This window comes from Danio rerio, chromosome 1 (genome assembly GCF_049306965.1).
Source record: "Danio rerio strain Tuebingen ecotype United States chromosome 1, GRCz12tu, whole genome shotgun sequence".
NCBI lineage: Eukaryota > Metazoa > Chordata > Actinopteri > Cypriniformes > Danionidae > Danio > Danio rerio.
In genome coordinates this window covers 51,138,064-51,162,534 of record NC_133176.1, presented here as the reverse complement: position 1 = coordinate 51,162,534, position 24,471 = coordinate 51,138,064, and the positions used below count along the sequence as shown (strand labels likewise).

Sequence of the window (24,471 nt, the reverse complement as noted above, 5' to 3'; positions counted from 1 at the left end):
GCTTTTGGACATGCATCAATTGCTTTCATACTCTCTGCTGTTTTATAACGTTATCATTTGCTCATGTGATGTCAGTCAAAATTAACTAAACGTATGAATCCTGAATAGTCATTTCATATAAAACTAATAGTCCTCATTTCATTACTTGAGTCATTACATACACAAATGTTGAACTAGTTGTCAAAATGTCAAGCAAATTATATTTAACAAAAAAAATCTTTTTTTTTTCCTGAAAATATCTTCTAAATTGAAGAATTTCATAAATGAATTACAGACCTGTATGTTGTAGGTTCAGTTCCAATGTGTACTGCAATATTATTAACAGTTGTGCACAGCTCTACTCAAAGGAATTTTATGTTTGTTGTAAATAAAGGTGTATTTATTCTTTTGCACAATGCTGTGAATAAATTAGAATTGCAAAGAGCAAATGCAGTAAAAACTGTAAACATACATATTCAGTGTCTTGTACTCAGATAGCCCACTAAATGCAGTGATGTCTAACTTTAGTTTTCAAATGACTGTGCAAATAGTATATAGTGCTGTCTTGAGCATTTTCAGGACGTGTCACCAAAACTGACTTTTTTGCATTGGAAAAATTGGAGTAAACTGTCATAATGAAAACATGACAAGCCATTTAACTATCTTGTTCATAAACAATGTTGTTAAGACTTTTCATCTTGATGACACTGACACTTTTTTTGACATGAATACTTGCTTTTGAGGAATGAGCTATCCATTTTGAGCAAGTGACACGTTTTTGCAGGCTATCAACTAGGTTTTGCAGTTTGCACTAATTATATTGAGAAATGGGGACGCAGTGGGGCAGTGGGTAGCATGTTCGCCACACAGCAAGAAGGTTTGCTGGGTCGCTGGTTCGAGCCTCGGCTCAGTTGGCGTTTCTGTGTGGAGTTTGTGTGGGTTTCCTCCGGGTGCTCCGGTTTCCCCCACAGCCCAAAGACATGCGGTACAGGTTATTGGGAGGTTACTGGAATTGGGTAGGCTAAATTGTCCATAGTGTGTGTGTGTGAATGAGTGTGTGTGGATGTTTCTCAGAGATGGGTTGCGGCAGGAGGGGCATCCGCTGCATAAAAACCTGCTGGATAAGTTGGCGATTCATTCTGCTGTGGCGACCCTGGATTAATAAAGTGACTAAGCCGACAAGAAAATGAATGAATGAATGTTTTGAGAAATGCATTAACTGTTGTGCAAATGTTAATAGTGTTGTGATAATGCACCAAAGCGACTGAGAAAAACTGTAATGCAATTTATTCCTGTGATGCAAAGCAGATTTTTCAGGATCATTATTACAGTTTTTAATGTCACATGATATTTCAAATATGCCAATTCTGTGCTTAAGCCACATTTATTATATTTATTAGTGTTGAAAACTGAAAACTTTTAAAATTTTATTATTGCAAAAACTTTTTTACTAGTTTCTTTACTAAACAGATAGATAGATAGATAGATAGATAGATAGATAGACAGACAGACAGACAGACAGACAGACAGACAGACAGACAGACAGACAGCTAGATAGATAGATAGATAGATAGATAGATAGATAGATAGATAGATAGATAGATAGATAGATAGATAGATAGATAGATAGATAGATAGATAGATAGATAGATAGATAGATAGATAGATAGATAGATAGATAGATAGATAGATAGATAGATAGATAGATAGATGGCATGATTAAACGATAAATAGATGGATAGACGGACAGACAGACAGACAGACAGACAGACAGACAGCTAGATAGCTAGATAGATAGATAGATAGATAGATAGATAGATAGATAGATAGATAGATAGATAGATAGACAGACAGACAGACAGACAGACAGACAGACAGACAGACAGACAGACAGCTAGACAGATAGATAGATAGATAGATAGACAGATAGATAGATAGATAGATAGATAGATAGATAGATAGATAGATAGATAGATAGATAGATAGATAGATAGATAGATAGATAGATAGATAGATAGATAGATAGATAGATAGAGAGATAGATAGAGAGATAGATGGAATGATTAAACGATAAATAGATGGATAGATGGACAAACAGACAGATAGACAGAACTATAGATTGATCCACTAAACATTAGACGTCTAATGGATGTGCATATAAAGTCTATATTGTGTCTGTCAATGTAACTCTTCGATACATAGACAGACAGAAATACTGCACCGACCCTAAACACTAAAGACCTATGTATTAAATTAAATTGCAGTACCTGATTAAAGACAGCTTATTAGATAAATAACTAAGCATACTACATGGCTGTTATAGTTCAGGCTGAGTGAATTTGTAGATCAAGAGTGATAGTGATCCAAGGTGCTGAAAGTGTGCCCCCTTGTGGCCAGCATGAGGTTTGAGCTTATGACTCAGAGAGAGAAGGGAGTGCCGACATTACAAAAAATCCCATACAATACATTTAAAAAGTGATTCTGGATTGCAGAGCTGTTGTGCAGGTTGATTGTGCCTCTCTCTGGTCTACTGCAGAAACTGAAGACCATGTAGTCCTTCTGTTCTCCTATTGGTCAACAATATTTCAGTACAGAAAAACATGCTCATATTAAACAGAATGCTTAACAATACGGCTTCAGCATATCCTGCAGAGAGGTGAATTCAACCCAACAATCTCCCTCCAGACTCCAGCCACTACAATAGCAGCCAGAACAAAGAGAATACAGGGCATTTCATTAAATGTAACATTTGCTGTATTAACCCCCGCAGTGACTCGGTTGGAAGCCTGACGGAAGTTTGAGGCAGGAAAGATCCATCACTAGTCTGACGGGAGAGGAAGAGGAACGTAAACCTTCATCCTCTAGAGCTCTAATTATATAAGAGAGCGAGACAATTTTGTCAGATTTAAAGAGGGCAGCACCATAAATCTGTGTGTGTGTGTGCGTGTGTGCGTGTATGCGTGTATGTGTCTACCTACAGTGTGAGGCCTAAAATGGATTGCGAAGTACTGTATGCATTAATGTAGAACCGAGATGTGTGGTTTTTCTGTACTATGAAGTACTGCATGTCTTTTTACTTACAGCGCATCCGGAAAATATTCATAGCGCTTCACTTTTTTAAATTCAGTTAATTGGACATTATTTGAAAAGGCATACACCTGTCGACATAAGGTCTCAGGGTTGAAAGTGCATGTCAAAGCACAAACCAAGCATGAAGACAAGGGAATTGTCTGTAGACCTTCGAGACAGGATTGTCTTGATGCACAAAGCTAGGGAAGGTTACAGACACATTTCTGCTGCTCTGAAAGTTCCAAATCTTGACCAGTCAAATGCTCTCTAGTATCTGACCCACCCCCTTTAAGATGTTTCTTAGTTTTCATCTGATGTGCTTGAGCTCAACTGCTCTCACTTGCAGAACTGTGATCAAAACAAAACACTATTGGCTTTTTTAAAAAGGGGAGGAGCTACACTATACCCCACCCTCTCATCATTTTTCAGTTAAGATTACGTCAAACGAGGAATAAAAAATGCAAATTTCGAAGCACCCTATGGGACTTTTAATAAAAATAAATGCTTGAAGAACAGGATAATGAAGAAAATACTGTATAAATGGGGATATAGTATTGACCTTATTCTTCACGTACGAGCATGCGCAGCCATTTGAATCTATTTGGCTGGAGACTTCCGGTCTCATTCACTTCCATTCATTTTTAAAAGTTAAAAACAGCTTTTTACGCTGCTTGATGTTGCAAACTAATATTTTCTTATTATATAATTCTGCCTTGTCTGTATAGTCATGGACACATTTGCTTGTAGAGCGAGTATTTTGACCGTTTCTGCCGTTTATTACTCCTAGTCATTTCTCCCATAGACAACTGAATCGGAAGTTCTAACGCCCCATTCACACGGGGCTTCAGCGTCAATGCTTGACAGAGAATGTGTCTAAAGTTCGGGCTGACACGATCGTCATAGCAGCGTTAACCAATGAAATTATTCATCAATAGGCCACTTTCTGAGCTGGTGTATTTGCATACAGTGATCTGATTGGCTGACGCTTCAGTCAGCGCTTGAAAAGTTGAGCAATTCCCGACTTCTACTGCGAGAAACTCCTTTGAAAAGGCGCCGACGGATCCAATGCAGTTCAGCAACGCCTGACGACACCCATTTATAGTGAATGGGAGGCGTTGACGCTGACACCCCGTGTGAATAGGCGTAAGACAATTGTCAAAACTTCCACATTTTAGAATAAGGTCAATACTTAACATGTCTCGAATAGCAAATCCTATCAGAATTATTTCTGAGGGCTCATATGACGCTGAAGAATCAAGTATTGATGCTAAAAATTCAGCTCTGCATCACAGTAATAAATGGCATTACACATTTTCAAAAAAGAAATTTTAAATAGTAACAATCCAACTGACCCAAAATTACTTCATTTATTTATTATACAAACAAATAAATGTGAACTTGGTGGGAGATTTCATTGAAACATTAAAAAAACTGAACTGTTTCCAAACTTTAGACAAACTTTACTGCATTCTATTAAAAACAAAATCAAATGTTTAGAGGTTAAAGCCTGTTTTATAAGAGCCAAAGCCCATGGTGTGTCCTCATTTAGATGATTAAAGAAAGTGTGTGAGTTGGTACCTTGAGGTCTGATGCTCGCTGTTGGTTCTGTTGGGAGAGTTGCTCTAGGTTGATGGAGTTTTGTTCATTATCTTGCTGCAGTTTGGTGTTGCGATGTTGGAGCTGTTCCATTTCTTTACTGCTTTTCTCATTTATAATCTGTCAGCAAGAACACAAATTACTTGTGTGTGTGTGTGTGTTGGTTTGTGTGCTTGTTTGTTTCCAACCTTGCTATTGCATGGGGTGAAATGCTTTAAAGTATCTTTAGATGTTAGCAGACCCTGACAGACCCTCCCTTTGGGGAGCCTCTCAAATGGAGAGGTTGTACATAAAGTTATTTAGTCATGTTTTTTAGTTTTACAGAAAGTTATGTGCCCAGATGAACCGCTTTACCACTATTGTGCCAAAGGTTATAAGAACAGTCATGGTTCCCACTGTTTTTTTTTTCATGTGGTTTCAAGGTGTGTCATGATTACAAACTGTTCTCAGCCCTGAATTCTAGGTGCAGTTGGACAACTGAGTCGTTGTTGTAGATTGTGTGTTTATGTATGAGTTTGCCACTAAGTTGCCTGGTTTAATAATAACTGGCTATGTGCTATTATTTTAATTGAATCATCTATATTTCTATTTACATTACACTTGTGTTACCAAAGCAACAACTGCACATTAGTAGTACCAAAGACTATAGATCAAACAAGACATTTCACTCGTATAGTTATGAACAGGGAAAAATGTAACGGTGAAAAATGTGGTGAATAAAGTTCCGCCTACTAATACAAGAGCCAATCAGCAATCAATATAGACCTTTTTCACGGCTGCTGCATGGAGGGCTTCCGTTTACAGCGTGTACAACTGGTAATTTGCGCTCCGAAAATGGGTTTCAATAATGTTTTTAATGGATAACAGAGTGTTTTTGTGACACACAACTTAGAAATGTGTCTGTTAAAGCCGTTATAATCTGTCACATGTGGTTCAAGCGCATCAGAAATACGAGAAAAACGTTTTCCTAGTTCACGTGTCTGCCATCAGAAATAACAGTGTGTGTATGCGTTCCTGGCCTGTCAGCTGTTAGCTCAGCGGCTCTTTAACACACACACACACACGCACACACAGAGAGAGAGAGAGAGAGAGCAAACCAGAGTACTGGGATGAAACTTACCAGGTATGAAAGTCGTGCAATTTACAAAAATGACAAATTAAAGTCTGTTATTGATACTCTGCTTGCTGATTTGCTGTTCATTCTAATCGCGAGCCGTTTGGGTTTTATTTCGTGTGTTGTTTTTACCACGGTTTGTGTTTTTCTGTCATTTCGAAATGACACTCGCCTATGTTTTCACTTTGTCACAGTTATTAAATCAGTGTGTCAGTGGCACAGTACAGGCTACGTGTGTGTGTCAAACATTTTGGTGAACTACATTTGTTTGGGCTGGTTATATATTTGAAATAAAGAGAAAATGTTGACTTTAGCGATGACAAGGCTTCATTTAAACTGCAGAAGATGCCGTCTGACAACGAGGGAAAAACGCCTCACAGCAGCTGTTTTCCATCCTATTAAATCGCATTTCTTTAAATGATCAGTCCAGGAGATGGTGCTGATGGACAACAGTTTTAGTTCAAAAAGGATAAAAGCAGGTAAAATAAATTAAAACTATCGTTTTAAAGCTGTCCAAATGTGACTGTTTACACGCATCAGCTGCCGACCGGAAGTTCTTCGCATTCTCCTTGCGCATACACGCAAAGCATAATGGGTAATTTTGCGTTCCAAGAAAAAGGTCTATAGACTGACATTTATCCAGGAAAGAAGCTCAGACTAGACATGTGCTTTTACGACACTTTTTGTGGTCAGCAAGCGCATTGGAATCTCAGAGAATACTTGCTTCACAGACAGAAGAATTATATCCACATAAAGCTTGACTTTTAAATGAGGGGTCTCAAACTCAAATTGGCGGCGGGCCATTTCAGTGACTGACAGTTTATAGGAAGGCGATTTAAATATTTAAGCACAAGAAAAAAGTGATGTAATTGATGCATCTTAGGACAACAGATCTGATGTTTATATTTTAAGCATTACCTGTCACTAGTGATAATGCAAATCAGCATGTGTTGCTTCATACAACTGCTCAAATATATCTGTGGCTGTTTAAATTAGCATGTTGATATTTAAATAGTCATAATAATGATAATAATTATTATTATTCGGTCTCAACCAAGTGTTGCTTTACCAAATGTTTAACGGATAGTGTAAGAACAGCAGAAACAGTTTGGGTAACTTTACAAATTTTACTGGCAATTGTTCTTCTTAGTATGTTCACATATTCACATTTACTTTAACATGTTAAATTCAACCAGCAGTAAAATTTCCATAGTTCTCATAGAAATGTCAATATGCATATTTAAAATCTATTCAACAAGACAATTATTATCGAATCAAATATTAAATTTGCATATTTGTTACACACTGAGCATAACAAACTATGAAAAAGTGTTTGTTCAACAAAATACAGGTGGTATAAAAACTGATAATATTCAAATGACCCTTGAATATTTACAAAAATAGAGCTTTAGTAAAAATAGAGCACTTACGGACATATATTTCAACATTTAAATCAGCCACAGAAACAATCTGCATGTGCTTTATTCTTGATCGTAAGGTGAGAAAAACAGTACAATATAGTGCAGTACTTTAAACATCCAATAGGTTAGGCGTGTCTATACACAGCACAACAATGATATTGATTAAAAAACATAAGTTTTGGGGGGCCGAATCTCGTTATATTTTTTACTTCAGCTGCGGGTGGGCTGTAAATCGCCCACTGGCCGGGAGTTTGACACCCCTGTTTTAAATAAACCAACTACACTAGAAAACAAAAGTTTTTTGAGTCGCTTTCATTTTTAGAGGAGATTCGCCATCGAGATCAAGTTGTGAATTACTTCAGAAGACCAGGATGATCTGACGAAACATTATCCAGAGGATGATCATGTGTAGAACGGCCATAAATGAGGTCGGTGTCGTGATCTCGTTCTTTTCGAGTGCGTATGTGCATTAGCTTGAGCATCCTGAAAAAAATGCCAATTTTTGTTTGATTGGAATGTTTAGAAACGAAACTTATGAGACAGTTGTTGTTTAATTTCATTGGGGATTCCAAATATGTAATGTAAGCATAAGCTTGGCAAACGGTTTTGAATTTTGAAATATACGAAATGAAACAATTAAGCAAATAGAAGCATTTGGCCTGATAGTGGAAAACTGACTATGTTTATTTTTATTACAGAAGTGTAGTAATAGTATTTAAAATCAACAGAGATGTCTTACTGGTGAATCTTCCATTATATTTGAGGTCACACTTTCATCTGCTGACCGTAGACCAGAGTCACTTACTTTGTGTTCCTGGAGCAGTTGTTCCAGTTTCTGCTGATCATCCTGCAAACGCTGGCTCTGCTGAGTCAGTAATTTAATCTCTGATTGTTTGGACTCCAGGTCAGTTTGAAACTGCTTAACTTCCTTTTCCAACTTCTCCTTCCTCCTGGTCTCCCGATGAACCTCATTCTGACGCACCTGGATTTCCTGCTGAAGCTGTGAGAGAGAGAGACAGATTTGTCTGCGGGTAAGAATTGGGCTTAGCACCATCCAACACTGTAAAAAAGCTATTACATTTATTTTTTTTTACATTTAGTCATTGAGTTTAGTCAACTTACAATTGCGGAGGCATTTAGCGTTTCAAAAAAAAGAGGCAATACACACAAGAAATGCTAATTATACCAAGAAACTGTTAGTACTCAGAGAATTAAGTGCTAGAATTCGGAGGGGAAAAGTGTTTTTTTTTTCTCTCTACAGGAAACTGGTTTGTCAAACCCACTCGCCTGTTTGAGGCACACTCAGAATTGCAGGTTAGTTACTTTACTTAAAAAGGTGAGTGGCCAGGGTGCTCGAGGGTTCATGGGAGTATGCCCAACCAGTCCACATGCGTTTTGTGGAGTATGGAGAAGGCATTCGACTGTGTCCCTCGTGGCATTCTGTGGAAGGTGCTCTAGGATTATGGGGTCAGAGGCGCTCTGTTAAGGGTTGCCATCCCTGTATGAACAGAGTAGGATTTTGGTTCGCATTGCCGGTAATAAGTAAAACTGGTATCCAGTGCATGTTGGCCTCCGGCAGGGCTGGCTTTTGTCACCAATTCTGTTCATAATTTTTATGGACAGAATTTCAAAGCGCAGCCTTGGGCTGGAGGGGGTCCGGTTCGGCGACCACAAGTTTTCATCTATGCAGACGATGTTGTTCTGTTGGCTTCATCAAACATAGAACTTCAGCATGCACTGGGGTGGTTTGCTACCAAGTGTGGGGTGGCTGGGATGAGAATCAGCACCTCCAAGTCCGAGGCCATGGTGCTCCACCGGAAAAAGGTGGTTTGCTAACTTCAGGTTGGTAGAAAGTCCTTACCCCAGGTGAAGAAATATCTTGGGGTTTCGTTCATGAGTGAGGAAAGGATGGAATGTGAGATTACAGGCAGATTGGTGCAGCGGCAGCTGTAATGTGGTTGATTATCGGTCCGTTGTGGTTAAGAGGGAGCTAAGCCAAAAGGCAAAACGCTCGATTTTCCGGTCAATCTACGTTCCTACTCTCACCTATGATCATGAGCTTTGGGTCATGACCAAAAGGACAAGATCTTGAATACAAGCGGTTGAAAGAGTTTCATTTGCAGTGTGGCACCTTCATAATAGGGTGAGGAGCTGTCACAGGGTGGAGCTCGGAGTAGAGCCGCTGCTCCTCCACATCGATAGAAGTCAGCTGAGGTGGATCGGGCATCTGTTTCGGATGCCTCCTGGACGCCTACCTAGGGAGTAGTTCCAGGCAGATGGGAGGAGGTCTCGGGGAAGACATAGAAAACACGCTGGAAGGACTTAAGTCTCTTGGCTGGCCTGGGAACGCCTCGGAAGGAGCTGGATGAAGTGTGTGGGAAGAAGGAAGTTTGGGGTTTCTTTCCTAAGATTGCTACCCCCACAAAAACGGACAAAAATGATAGAATGAGATAATTTAGTTTCAAATAAAGATTAAGAAATAACTGAAAAAAAGTTATATTCTTTGGTTTTTAATATATAATTATATAATTTCATTCAAAACTAGTAGCCAGTGCAGTAGTAGTAACTAGTTCATTCAAAAAAGTAGCCAGTGCATTAACCCTTTGCTTCCTGACTGAGCCAAAGTGATGCAAATGTTAAAGGCAGGGTCTCATTGACTCTGCCATTATCTTTGGGGGATATTTTCAAGCTGGTCAGGGCAGGTGAAACCTCAGAATCTATTCAAGAAACGTTCGAGGTTACTAAAGTAACCCTTCGTTCCCCGAGGAGGGGAACGGAAGCACTATAAGTGGATTTGATTGTAAAATCCACGCATTGGGGGAGGTTCGGTTCAGAAGCTACTCGTCTGAAAGAGTATTGAACGGGCCAATTAAGAATGAATTGGCAGCGCAAGCCTGCGCAGGTGAGCGGCATAAGCAATCAACTGAGTATATAAGCTCACCTGGCGCCAGCAGACGCTATCCTTTTTAAGCTGAAGAGACTTTCAACAGCTAAGGGACAGTCATTATGGCGACGGAGTATAGTGCTTCCGTTCCCCTCCTCGGGGAACGAAGGGTTACTTTAGTAACCTCGAACGTTCCCCTTCGGGGGGAACTTCAGCACTATAAGTGGATTTGATTGTAAAATCCACGCATTGGGAGCCCATTGAAAGCGCCATAATGACTGCACCTTACCAACACCCCCGATGAGGAGATAGTCAAGCAAGCGTGACGCACCCACATCATGGGGGGCGCGGTCCTCCAACGTGTCCCTGGCCCTAATTTATCCTACTTCAACAGAAGTTTTACGGATTTATATATATTTTTTGGGAAGTCGTGAGCATCTAGATAATTCTAGGAAAATACGACAGTACGTTGGGAAGCGTGCAATCCCGATAGGGAGGACGCTGCGGAGGCCATCCGTTACCCAAGGGGGGATAGATGGCAGAATTTACATATGGACTAGCCCTAAAAAGGGGGAGTACGCATAGCAAAAGAGTGGTTAGCGGGGAGGGAAGACACGGGTCCGCCCAGGGGGGGGGACTTAACCGTGGCTGAATAAGCATATGGGATCGCCTAGTGGGGACCACACATAGCAGGCACCTTTACCCAAAACGCGGGCTGACCAGCGGGCAGACCTACAACGTAGTGGGCCAGCAAGTGACTCCTCCGCTGAGTCAGTGCTGGGGGCCACGGAGGAATCTGCAGGGCTCACCTGACGGGGAACTTTACTGACAGATAAAAAGGCGCACGTATCTCCGTGTTAGGGAAAATGGCGCAGCAAGCGTGTTTCAACACCCTACCGAATTGTTCCCTCAATCACCAAGGGTTACCTAATACCCTTGAGGAAACCGGCTCCACTCGCAGATTGTAAAACCTTGCAAATGTGTTGGGTGTCACCCAGCCCGCAGCTCTACAGATGTCTGTTAGAGGGGCGCCGCGTGCGCGCGCTCGAGAGGATGCGAAGCTCCGAGTGGAGTGCGCACGCGCTCTCGGGGGACGCGGCTCATCTCGGCTCTGATAGTGAAGAAAGGCATCCACAATCTAGTGGGAACTTATTTCGGTACGGCACTTCCCTGCTGCCGACCGCTATAACAGACGAAGAGCTGCTCAGATGATCTAAACTCTGAGTGCGGTCCGGATAATACGCAAAACGCGAACTGGACAATAAATAAGGGCTGGGTCTGCCTCCTCCGAGGGCAGCGCTTGCAGGCTCACTACCTCATATTAAAACGGAGTGGTAGGAACCTTGGGCACATATCGTGGGCGGGGTCTCAGGACGTGAGAGAAGCCAGCCCAATTACAGGCACGAGTCACTGACCGAAAAATGCCTCCGGGTCCCCGACCCTCTAATCGATATCAACGCGACCAGCAGAGCTGTCTTCAGGGACAGAAATATACTGAGTCGAGGATCGAAGGGATCTGACGCGGCTTGTGTAGCGAGGGCGAGATCCTAAGAGGGCATGAGAGGGGGCGGGGTGGATTAATTCGCTTAACGCCCCTGAGGAACCGGATGATGAGGTTATGCGTTCCCACGGTGCTGCCAGCCACCGCGTTATGAGAGCGGAGATGGCAGCCACGTAACCTTGAGTGTGGAGGGCGACAGCCTGCTCTCCAACTTCTCTCGGCGTAAAGAAAGCACAACGCTGATCTGGCAAATTACGGGGGTCTTCTCAGCGAGAGACACACCATTCAGTGAATAGACTTCACGTCAGGGCATAGGCGCGCTCGGGGAGGGGGCTCTAGCCCGAGTGACGGTATTAGCCACCGCAATCGGAGGTTACCTAAGTCTTCCTCGCGTCTAAAAATCTCCAAAGATCAGCGAGGGTGCCAGGTGGTGCCCTGTCCCTGAGAGAGTAGGTGCTCTCTCGAAGGGACTGCCAGGGGAGGGCTATCGCGAGGGAGAGCTCTGACATCCAGGTCCGGTTGAGCCAGAGGGGCGCAACCAGCAACCTGTTCCTCGTCCTCCCTGACCATGCACAGTAACTGCGCGAGCAGGCTCACTGGGGGAAACGCGTATTGCACGTGCCCCGAGGCCAGCTGTAAGCCAGTGCATCCGTGCCGAGAGCACTCGGTCAGGGAAAGAACAACTGGCAATGAGCGATCTCGGGGGAAGCAACAGATCGATCTGGGCTTCCCCGAATCGCGCCCATATCAGCTGAACAGACTCGGGGTGGAGTCTCCATTCTCCAGGACGCAAGGCTGCCGTGTGAGCGCATCGGCTGCACGGTTGAGCTTGCCTGAATATGAATGGCGTGCAGCGATTTCAGCCGCGGATGACTCCAGAGGAGCAGACGGCGGGCGAGCTGAGACATGCGGCGAGAGCGCATACCCCCTATACGGCTGATATACGCCACCGCCGCCGTACTGTCCGTCCTGACCAGCACGTGTTGCCGCTCCAACACCGGAAAAAAACGGTGGAGAGCGAGGAACACTGCCAACAGCTCCAGGCGATATGCCAATGCAACTGGTTACCTTTCCACAGGTCCGCAGCCCCATGCCCGCAACGCACAGCCCCCCAGCCCGTGTTGGAAGCGTCTGCTGAAACGACAACAAGACTGGACGCCTGTTCTAGAGACACCCAGGCCTGTAGGAACGAGGGGTCGCTCCAAGGGCTGAGGGCGCGGCGACACAGCGCAGTAACAGAGACTCGGTGTGCGCGCGCGTGCCATGCGCGTCTGGGGACTCGATCGTGAAGCCAGTGCTGAAGTGGTCTCATATAGAATAATCCGAGCGGCATGAAGCGGCTGCGGATGCCATATGCCCCAGGAGCCTCTGAAATAGTTTCAGTGGGACCACTATTTTACTGTCGAGCTCTCTCAGACAGTACAGCATCAGCTGAGCGCGCTCTCCGGAGAGGCGCGCTGCCATGGTGACCGAGTCCAGCTCCAGCCCGAGAGAAGAGATCCTCTGCACGGGGGCGAGTTTGCTCTTTTCTCGGTTGACCTGAAACCCCCACAGGTGGAAGTGCCAGAGCACTTTGTCTCTGTGCATAATCAACTCTGTGCATAATCAAAAGAGAGGGCAATTCAGCCAGTCGTAAGAAATTGAGTATGCAGATGCCCGCGAGCCGAAGGGGCGCTGAGGCACCCTCCGCGGGCTTGGTGAGGACCCGCGGAGACAGAGAGAGCCCGAAGGGGAGGGCTTTGTATTGCCAAGCTCGACCTTCAAACGCAAACCGCAGAAACTGTCGGTGGCGAGGAAGAGTGGAGACATGGAAATACGCGTCCATCAGGTCTAATGCTGCAGACCAACCCAGAGGACGAACGCACCGGAGGATGCGCTTCTGCGTGAGCATTCTGAACGGCAGCTTGTGCAGGCAGCGGTTCAAAACGCGCAGATCTAGGATTGGCCGTGACCCACTGCTCTTTTTGGGCACGATGAAGCGTGGGCTGTAAAACCCGCTCTCCATCTCGGCTGGAGGGAGCGGCTCGATTGCATCCTTCGCCAGGAGGACAGCAATCTCCTCTCGCAAGACAGGGGCGGACAGGGGGCTGACCCTGGTGAATACACACCCGTGACTTGGGGGGCCGTTTCGCGAACTGAATCGCATAGCCGAGTCTGATTGTGCGTATGAGCCACCGCGAAGAGCTGGCCCGCGCTAACCAGGCAGGCAGAGCTCTCGCTAATGGACTAATCGCTACAATCGCTGACGTACCAGCAGTGGGGCAGCGCGGAGTGGGTGTGCTGATCCGGGAAGCTCGCGGGTCCCACGGAAAAGCTGGAGGTGAGATATTTGCTCTCACTCCAAACCCGAGCTCCGGAGGGGAGGCTCGAGGGGTGGGAGAAAGGAGACCGTCCTCCCAGCGCTCGTGAGCCACTGGCGAAACGCACCGAATCTGCAAGCTAGAAAGCATAGCGTCCCAGACTGGCAGATTTCGGGCTGTCACATCTGGGGAAGTGAAAAGTGCCCTTTCATAATGTTTTCATGGCAGTAAAAAGTGCCGTTGGAAATGGGGCCCCGCCCTCCAGCGGGGAAAGAGCAAGTTCCCTCTTCTCCAGATGGCCTGTCCCAGGGGCGCTTCGCGGTCCGTTGCCGGACTTAGCGGCGTTCTGGGCAGGGGGGCTGCCTGCTTCCGAGGTGCCCGACGCGCTCGCTTCGCCTGAGGCGTGTGCGGGGGCGGAGCAGCTCTCGTAGGCGGGCGCCTTCGGCGAGGAGCAGGTATGAATGGCACGGCGGGCGGAGCGGGCTACGGACCGCCGATAAGACATCACCCACCAACTGCTCTCTCACCGCCTTGAATTCCTGGGTGAATTCACAGACAGTGTCGCCGAACCTGGCTGGGGATATGGGGAAGTCAAGAAAGCGGACTTTGTCGACTTTGCGCATATCAGCCAGGGGTGGCGCTCCTGGACCACTAATGTGGACATCGTCCTCCCCAACGCACACGCAGCGGACTCAGTAGTCCGAAGAGCTAAGTCGGCGGCGGTGCGAAGCTCGTAAGCCTGGGTTGGACCCACCCTCGTGCAGCTCGGCCAGCGCCTGCGCTTGGTAGCGCTGGTAGGTGGCTATCGCATGCAAGGCGGAAGCAGCCTGGCCCGCAGCTATGTAAGCTCTAGCTCCGAGGGAGGTAGATAACTTACAGGCTTTGGATGGGAGACGAGGCGAACCCGCCAAGAAGAGGCGCCGCGCGGATTTACCGCCATCGCGCACTCAACCTGAGGAAACGCCACATACCCCCTGGCTGTTTCACCGTCAAGAGTGGTTAGGGTGGAGGAACACGCAGCACGAGCAGAAAAAAGTGCTTTACAAGACCGCGTGAGCCTACTGTGCACCTCCGGGAAGAAGGGAACGCCCCTCTAGTCGGTCCGGCCGCGGAGCTGGGGGATAAACCATCTCCAACCCACGGCCGAAGCAGCCCGGGAAAGCACGGCTAACATGTCCGTTTCAGGATCCGTAGTGACAGCGCTCACCAGCCCGAAGGGGGCGAGCGGGTCTGGATCATCGGACAATGAAAGCCCACCCTCCGATGCCGCGGTGGACATCTGGTCTCCGGTGTCATCGGGCGTAAGGGCTACCATCTGTTAGACGGATCGCTTCCCCCGCCCGAAGCTTGGATGGAGCGCTTAGAGGAGCGGGAGGTCCGCGGGCCCGTGGGCGACGGATTATCTCTCGCTGAAACCCTCAGATCTGCCCGAGTGCCCGCTGCAGAGCAGGGGACAACTGGGGTGGTTCGCCCTTTTGCAAAGGCTAACCGCGATCTTGCGCAACAGTCATGGCATCGCAATGACGACATGAACTGCCCGCGAGCAGCGCATTAACATGCTGGACCCCCAGACATGTAACACAGTGCCCGCGCCCATCATCCGAGGACAGGAAACCACCGCATCCAGAAACGCACAGTCGGAGCGCCGTCCTGATAAGGACGTGCTGCACGACTGTGTTGCTCTTTCTGTGAAGTTTGCAACTTTATACGCACCGCTCTGGAGGACCGGACCCAAAGAACGCCAGGCAAGGGAGAAACCCAGCTCGACCGTCTGTCACTGCGTGTACACACTCTGGACCGGGAGAATGCTCTCGTTCGCTCAGAATCGCTGGTCACAGCAGGAGGAACCCTCATCGACTCGATCAGAAAGTCTCTGAAGCGAAAAGGATAGCGTCTGCTGGCGCCAGGTGAGCTTATATACTCAGTTGATTGCTTATGCCGCTCACCTGCGCAGGCTTGCGCTGCCAATTCATTCTTAATTGGCCCGTTCAATACTCTTTCAGACGAGTAGCTTCTGAACCGAACCTCCCCCAATGCGTGGATTTTACAATCAAATCCACTTATAGTGCTGAAGTTCCCCCCGAAGGGGAACTAAACTTGTCATGTCTGTTTTCTATACACTGCCCCTCCTAAAACATTATAATAGACAGAACAACTCTGTTCATGTCAGACTTAATTTAGACTTTTTGACGATCCTGTTTGACTGCAGAACAACCAACACGTCTCAATTAGGAATTCTGCTTTTAACGAGTCTCCTAGACTGGGTTCTAATTTTTTCAACAGTTGACTTTTTTTTACTTTTTTTAAAAAATGAAACAAATAGTTCATTTACTTAATAATTTTAGGGCAAAACATTTACTCTTTTTTTAAGTAAAATGTCCATGATGCCCATTATTTTCTGCCTATCCAATCTTTAACTTTTGCAGACACTTCTGATTGGAATACACTCTGAGTTTAAAATGGTTTGTCAGACCACTTATCAATGTTTTGTAGTGGCACTGTTCTATACACAGCAAGCAATTTTAGCAAGTTTATTTTTGCCAGGGAGCTAATGGGGAATCAAATTTGTCCACATTTACAAGTTTCATCAGCACATTAACAGAGTTTCTATTCCATTTCTCACAACATGTGAAGATTGAACACTAGAAATTGTTATCATTTTTATGACTAACAATCGCCAGACGCTATATTTCAAGCATCGATTTGCTGGCACAGCTAGACATTTGAAACACAAATGCTTTCATTAACTCCTAAAACATTTCCGTAGCCCTCCGATGAGGAAAAACAGCAGACGAGCACAACCGATGCTGATGTCAGTGATGAAATGAGCCAATTAAGCCTTTGAATGAATGTGCCTGTGTGACTTTTCTTTTACCCTATTCATTACATTTCTCCAAGGGTGTTACTCTGCATACTATTAACTGAAAGTTGCTGATGACTTTTTTGCAGGAGAATGACATATTTCCGAATTTAAATCTTGACTAGGGGGAGGGGTTTTATTTTTTGTGACCCTCCTTTCTTCTTTCACTTGCCGCAAACTAACGATTGGAGTGGCTAAGCATATATCACATATCAAAAGAGAAGGACTGCCATTCGTGCAATCAAATGGTCAGATTTTGATTAAAGATTGCCAAAACAAGTGCACAGATTAATTGTTCACCTTAAGACTAGAAAAATAAACATTAGACATTTTCATTTCATTCAGACTTCAGTGTTATCACAAGACACGTGGGTTCAAGTACTTTTTTTTTTCGTTTCATGTAATACCTGAGCAATCATGTCCATGGCTTTGTTCTTCTCAGCCTCGATCTCCTGCTGAGCACCGGTGGCTTTAGTAAGGTTTTCCCGAAGTGTCACCACCTCCGACAGAAGCTTGTCTCTCTGCTCGGTCAGCTCCTCTTTGATCTTTAACAGATCGCCCACACTACAAACATTCAGCAAGGTTTATGAACAAGCTTTGTTCTTGATCCTCAACAGAACACCTGATATGGTTATAGTATCTCTGAAGGCCATCATTCATTCATTCATTCATTCATTTCTTTCAGCTTGGTCCCTTTTTATATTAGGGGTCACCACAGCGGAATGAACCGCCAACTTATCCAGCAAATGTTTTACGCAGTGGATGCCTTTCCAGTTGCAACCCAGTACTGGGAAACACCCATATACACTCACATTCACACACAAACACTATGGCCAATTTAGTTTTATTCCATTCACCTATGGCTTTGGTATGTGGGGGAAACCGGAGCTGAAGGCCATCATGCAACATGCAATATTAGCAGGCCCACATGAAATATGCCCCATCATTAAACCTATTTATTATAAATTTTAGTCATTTTTGATTTACCTATACTCACTCACTATCCTTCGGCTTAGTCCCTGATTTATCAGTGGTCGCCACAGTGGAACAAACCGCCTATTTTTATTTATTTAGTATTTTTTTTAGAATATGCAAATGTTTAGATGATTTGTGATCATTTGTAAATTGAATGCAATATATATGAAAGACTTTGTGAAACAAAACAAGTGATTGTATAGTTACACTCATCGGCCAATTTATTAGGTACACTACTACCGGGTTGGACCCCATTTTGCCTTCAGAACCGCCTTAATTCTTTGTGGCATAGATTCAGCTAGGTACTCAAAATATTCCTCAGAGATTGTGGTCGATATTGACATGATAGCGTCATACAGTTGCTGCAGATTTGTCGGCTGCACATCCATGATGTGAATCTCCCGTTTCACCACATCCCAAAGGTGCTCTACTTGATTGAGATCTGGTGACTGTGGAGACTTTTTTAATTCAGTGAACTCGTTGTCATGTTCAAGAAACCAGTGGTCATAAAGAGATGGACATGGTCAGCAACAATACTCAGGTACTGTATGCTGTGACGCTGACATGATGCTTAATGTGTGCCAAAAAAATCTCCCTTACATCATCACACAACCACCACCAGCTGGAACCGTTGATACATGGCAGGATGGATCCATGCTTTCATGCTGTTGACACCAAATTCTGACCCTACCATCCAAATGTCACTGCAGAAATTGAGACTCATTAGACCAGGCAACGTTTTTCGAATCCTCTATTGTACAACTTTGGTGAGTCTTTGTGAACTGTAGCCTCAGTTTTCTGTTCTTAGCTATTTGAGTTACTGTTGTCTTTCAATCAGCTGGAACCATTCTCCTCTGACCTCTGGCATCAAGAAGACATTTGCGCCCACAGAACTGCCGCTAACCGGATATTTTCTCTTTTTCGGACCATTCTCTGTAAACCCTAAAGATGGCTGTGCGTGAAAATCCCAGTAGATCAGCAGTTTCTAAAATACTCAGACCAGCCCGTCTGGCACCAACAACCAAGCCACGTTCAAAGTCACCTTTCTTCCCCATTCTGATACTCAGTTTGAACTGCAGCAGATCGTCTTGACCATGTCTACGTGCCTGAATGATTTGCTGCCATGTGGTTGGATTAGTAAAAATTTGCACCTAATACCTAATCCTAATTGTACCTAATAAAGTGGCTGGTGAGTGTATATTTACATTTTACACTGTACACACACACACACACACACATATATATATATATATATATATATATATATATATATATATATATATATATATATATATATATATATTTATATATATATATATATATATATAATAAGTATATAAAAATAAGTCAAATTCATTAGTGTGCATTCAACGGATACTGTGTTATCCCATGATGCAACATGAGAGAATTCAAGAATGGAAGTGAATTGATTCAACTGATACGGGTACAACATGCGATGATGACAAATTGCAGATGTAGCATGTCTGAATTCTATTCATACTACTCACATTCTCATAATTTTCTAAAAGTTGCATTTGAAATTCAAATTCAAATGTAGAACCTACTCGAGCATCACTTTTGGAATAAAAATCATACAGACAAAACTAAAACAATCCCTATGGACCCTGATGATACATTGAGCTTTAATGTAGCAAAATGATTAGTCTGTGCAAGAAACTCATCACCCTTATTCCTGAGTGCGGTAACAATAGTGTTGTACATAATAGCGTACATTAAAAGTTGGGAATCTGTGAAGTAAACTTTCCCTGTTAAGATCAAGCATACTTGTACTCTTTTATATGAGTTGCAGCCTGCAGGATAAGCACAATTAAGTACCATTTAGATTAAGCGTCCTTTTTGTTGAGGCTGTGGATTAAAGATTATAATCACTGAATAGCGTTCAGTGTTTTGTACAGACCAAATCATTTGACTTTAATGTGTTGTAGCCTTTATACTGTATGTTGTTGTTTTTTTAACTTCCAAAAGTTGACTTACATCATGCCAATAATAACCAATCACCAATGTTTCGGCGAAATAATCTTCTTTAATGTTCTAATAAAAAAAATAAAATAAATAATCGTACAATATATCTCAAATGGCCTGAGGGTGAGTAAATTAACAGCATATTTTCATTTTAATATAACACATAACATTATTCACCTGTATTCTTGACCCCCAGAGACTCCGGCTCCTTTTTCCACGAGCTTGTTTAGATTGGCGATTTCCTCCTTATACTTTTTAATTGTTTCTTTAGCCTGCAACTCCTTTTCATGTGAAGCTTCAACCATTTTCCAGGCCTTGTCAATTTCCTAATTAAAAGTAAAACACATAGACGATGAAAGTAAATGATCTGGCAACATAATAAATTACGGCGGCATATTTTCTTGCTGATGTACCTGTTTAAGGGTGTTGATGGAGGCCTGATCTTCATCCACTAGTTTCATGGCGGTGGACAGTTTGACGGAGTTGGACACTATCTCTGCGTTCAGCTCTCTGCATTTGGCCATCAGTCTCTTTTCGTTCTCGTGGGACTTCCGCAGAGCTTTGGTGACCTTTTCGTATTCCACGCGAAACTTGTCGAATTTTTCGTCTCCTGATAATTCATTTAATACCTCCTGGAATCCTATTTCCATGGTTTCCAACGTACTGTCGTCAGTCTGAAAATGTATTCAGAAGCATAAGAAAACTTCAAACCTGTGCTGACAATGTACTGTAAATAAGCTGAAGAGAGTCTGGCAGATCTGTAACAGTTTGCACATCAACAGTAGCACTGCTCATACTGTACTGAAATCTGTGATCAAACACCAAGAACAAAGAGACAGCAGCAGGTGCTGATTTTTAATACAGATGTTAGAAAGTTTCACAAAGAAACCTTCAGAGAAAAAAGCTTGGAATAATCCATCTGAAATATACTTTTTTGAGTGTGGTCAATCATTCTGAGGATTTGAATGGTTTACAAAAGGATGAACAAGTGAGATGCATTCCAAAAATAATAAAATAAAAATAAAATAAAATAAAATAAAATAAAATTTAGGGCTGCAGGGTGGCACAGTGGGTAGCACATTCGCCTCACAGCAAGAAGGTCGCTGGTTCGAGCCCCAGCTGGGTCAGTTGGCATTTCTTTGTGGAGTTTGCATGTTCTACCTGTGTTCATGTTGGTTTCCCCTGGGTGCTCCGGTTTCCCCCACAAGTCCAAAGACATGTGATATAGGTGAATTGGCTGATATAGTAGTTCATTTGTGTTAATGGGTGTGTATGGATGTTTCCCAGTGATGGGTTGCAGCTGGGGGATATCCACTGTATAAAACATTTTCTGGAAAATTTGACGGCTCATTCCGCTGTGGCGACCCCGGATGAATAAAGGGACTAAGCCGAAAAGAATATGAATGAATGAGTCTAATGTTTCTCTTCATTAATTCTAATTCATAGTCATTTCCAGCACCACACACATTTTTAAAAGATATTTAAAAAGTTCTTACTGCACATTAAAAATGTTTTCACAATTTATGAGTTCATGCTCTATTTAATATACAAATTCAGTTTATTTATTGTCTAATAAGCTCTTAACCAAATTAATATTAAATTTTAGAAAGTGACAGGTGTACAAATGTAGCACTTGGTCCTAAAGGGACTCATTTATTTCATTGACAAATGTATAATTATTATATACAGTGTGGAAAGATTGGTTGAACTAGATACAAAAAAAGATTTAAGACTAATTTTGACTGCCATAATTGATTTCATTTTGAAATAAAAGCTGTAACGTTACATTGAGATGTGGTGGAAATTACTTTTGTTCATTTTACGATGGAAAAAAAATTTAAGTATTAACAATTTCTCTTGTTATCTAAGTTCGTCCTCTTACATATCTTAAAACTAGACAAATTGTTTAAACTTATGAGACTATGTTACAATACTTATAAACAAGTTTTTTTTTCTTTTTTACTGAGGTAAAGTTGGTTTTATATTCACACATTCAGACTTTCACCTTTCTAATGAGCAATCCCATGCAATTGTCAACCTTGCCATAAAAAAATTAAGTTTTCACCAAAATATGGAAACCGTTTCTCCATTTTTTGTGCAGGCTTGTATTTTACAGTACTTTAGAAATACTCAAAAACGTCTCTGTCAATTTTTTTAAACAATTATATATTTGATTTGCCAAAGTCACACAAGTGGCAATTTCACATCAGTCCTAACGAAGAGATGTCACATCCATAATGACACTTTTTTTCTCATAAATGCAAAAGTGTCAAATAAAATAGAGTCAATCATTTTTGTTCTAGAGACATATTTTATCCTTTTGATTACCATTGTTTCTTTTGGGTTGTGCAGTTTAATTCATATAATTTCTACAAAGTATGGTGTATACAGCAAACTTGCATTCTTATTTGGTCACATCCATGTGTTTATTTCCCTCATTTAAAGTACAAACATGTTAACATATTGTTATATTTTTGGTCCCTTAACTCTGTGAGAAGTTGTTTTGGAAAAATATAAACAGATGTTTCAATATAATGTTAACATAGACTTTCTATGTGAATTTATGTTTTGTGTTTTTACTGCAAATGTCACGTCCATAACGCTGGAATTGCTCTAATATAATTTCAGAAAGGATTCTTTGCAAAGTCTAAATACGGAAATCAAATTAGCATATGAACGTTAGACATGTTCACAGTCAATTAATTAGTGCTAATGTTCTTTTGCTATCATAACGTACTTACATGCGATTTCAGGCCAAATATTCATAATAATAGCCTAATAAATGTAGGGATTGTGCCATAAGTTGTCATTCTTTAAAAATGGACAATTGTGTGAATATAAAACCAACTTTACCTCAAAAGTTTTTACTCAACTTCACAAGGCTAAAAGTGTCTGTAGTTAAAGAATTACCTATAAATAAATGGACATATGCTAACGTTAGCGTATGCAGCTATCCTAAGTTACTTGAAAAACGTTGACTCTTCATTTAGTGATTCTAACTGGAAACCTTGAAATGCTCGGTTAAGTTAAACACCGAGGCTTGTGTAATGCTTGAAATATGAAATTGATTTTTCCTTTGTTAATATTCAGTGTCTGATAATATAATAGCATCTAGTAGCAACTCCACAATTGAGCAAAACTTATTAACGCTTTCAAAAAAAGCATAACGTTACCTCCATTGTGGTTGTTTGTCGTTCTTCTTTATTCATCAAGTTGTTGCTGTTAGCGTTTAATAAACTCTAACACACACCATTTGAACGACTCACTTCAACAACACACAAGACACTGTTTTCTAGTCACCCGGGATATGCGTCCTCGTTGCCTGGCAACCGCTCCTAGTTAACCAGCAGCACTCTTAGGTTCAACTGCTGTGCCTTACGAAGGGATAGTAACAGGTCATTTCGCTTTAAATATACCGTAAAATATTACTCGGAGAATATTTTAGAGGGAAAAGTCAGCGAGATTAGCTTACTACTCGTATGGAAATGTTTAGTGCATGAATCCTGCTTTGTTTATGTGTTGTTCTTTACACTAGGTGGCAGCTTTACACAGTTTTGTAGTATAGACGAGTGAAAATGAGGTGTTTATGAACTGTCAGTGAGTTATCAGTAATTTCGTTTAAACAGATGTAGAATACAGGCCTGTGGCCAGCTTAATGAGAGGGGTGGTTATTTTTTTCTTCAAAATTGGAACTTTTTGCAGGTAACTGTATTTATGAGATTTGTTCTTATTATTAGAATATGCAAGAGGTACACAAATAGGGTCTACAAACAAAGAAAACAAATCAACAGAAAATTGATGGAAACTAAAAAAAACAAGACAATCAGGTACGTGTATTCGCTTGTGTGTGAGCACGTAAAGTATATATATATATATATATATATATATATATATATATATATATATATATATATATATATATATATATATATATATATATATATATATATATATATATATATATATATATATATAAAACATTTCTATTATGTTTAGAAATGTGTGGGAAAATAATCTCTCCTTTAAATAGAAATTGGGGAAAAATAAACAGGGGGGCTAATAATTCTGAATTCAACTTTATATATACATATATATGTTTTTTTCGGTTGTCTGCTTAACAAACCATCGTTATACAATAACTTGCCTAATTACCCTAACTTGCCTAGTTAACCTAATTAACCTAGTTAAGCCTTTAAATGTCACTTTAAGCTGTATAGAATTGTCTTATAAGTTTCTAGTAAAATATTATTTACTGTCATCATGGCAAAAATAAAATAAATCAGTTATTAGAAATGAGTTATTAAATCTATTATGTTTAGAAATATGTTTAAAAAATCTCCTCTACATTAAACAGAAATTAGGGGGAAAATAAACGGGGGTTAATAATTCTGACTTTAACTGTATAAGTACACCCCTCATAAATCTTTTAAAATAATAATTTTAATAGGAAGCTATACAATATTGTATTTGTGCATATACATTAGATTAGTTGTTATTGAAGCAAAATCTGGAGGTTTTCTAACAAAATAACTTAGGATAACTGTCCTAAAACTAGTACAGCCAAATGTATATGCTATAAAAAAAAATAAAAAATTTAAAAAGGAAAAATCAAAAGAAGCAAAAAATAAATAAATTAAAATTTTGCAGGTTGTAATTGTTTTTGCAATATTTGGCTTTATTTTAATTGTATTATCTTTCAATTGCTGAATATGCTTGGTGACTAAAATATTATATTAATAAACATATATGTCTATAAATCTGTTTTGTTCAAATGTGCCAAAATATAATG

At 41.9% G+C, this 24,471-nt stretch overlaps 1 protein-coding gene across 1 annotated transcript in view; it reads right to left on the bottom strand.

Annotated features, from left to right (window-relative positions):
- cfap58 (cilia and flagella associated protein 58) overlaps positions 1–23,210 on the bottom strand; it is a 184,668-nt gene extending 161,458 nt beyond the window's left edge. Inside the window, 6 exon segments of the mRNA NM_001077556.3 lie at positions 4,627–4,764; positions 7,985–8,179; positions 17,132–17,288; positions 19,860–20,008; positions 20,096–20,356; positions 22,856–23,210. Coding sequence (NP_001071024.3) covers positions 4,627–4,764; positions 7,985–8,179; positions 17,132–17,288; positions 19,860–20,008; positions 20,096–20,356; positions 22,856–22,891 — 936 coding nt within the window. The 5' untranslated portion in view covers positions 22,892–23,210.
- Positions 23,211–24,471: the final 1,261 nt, after the last annotated feature.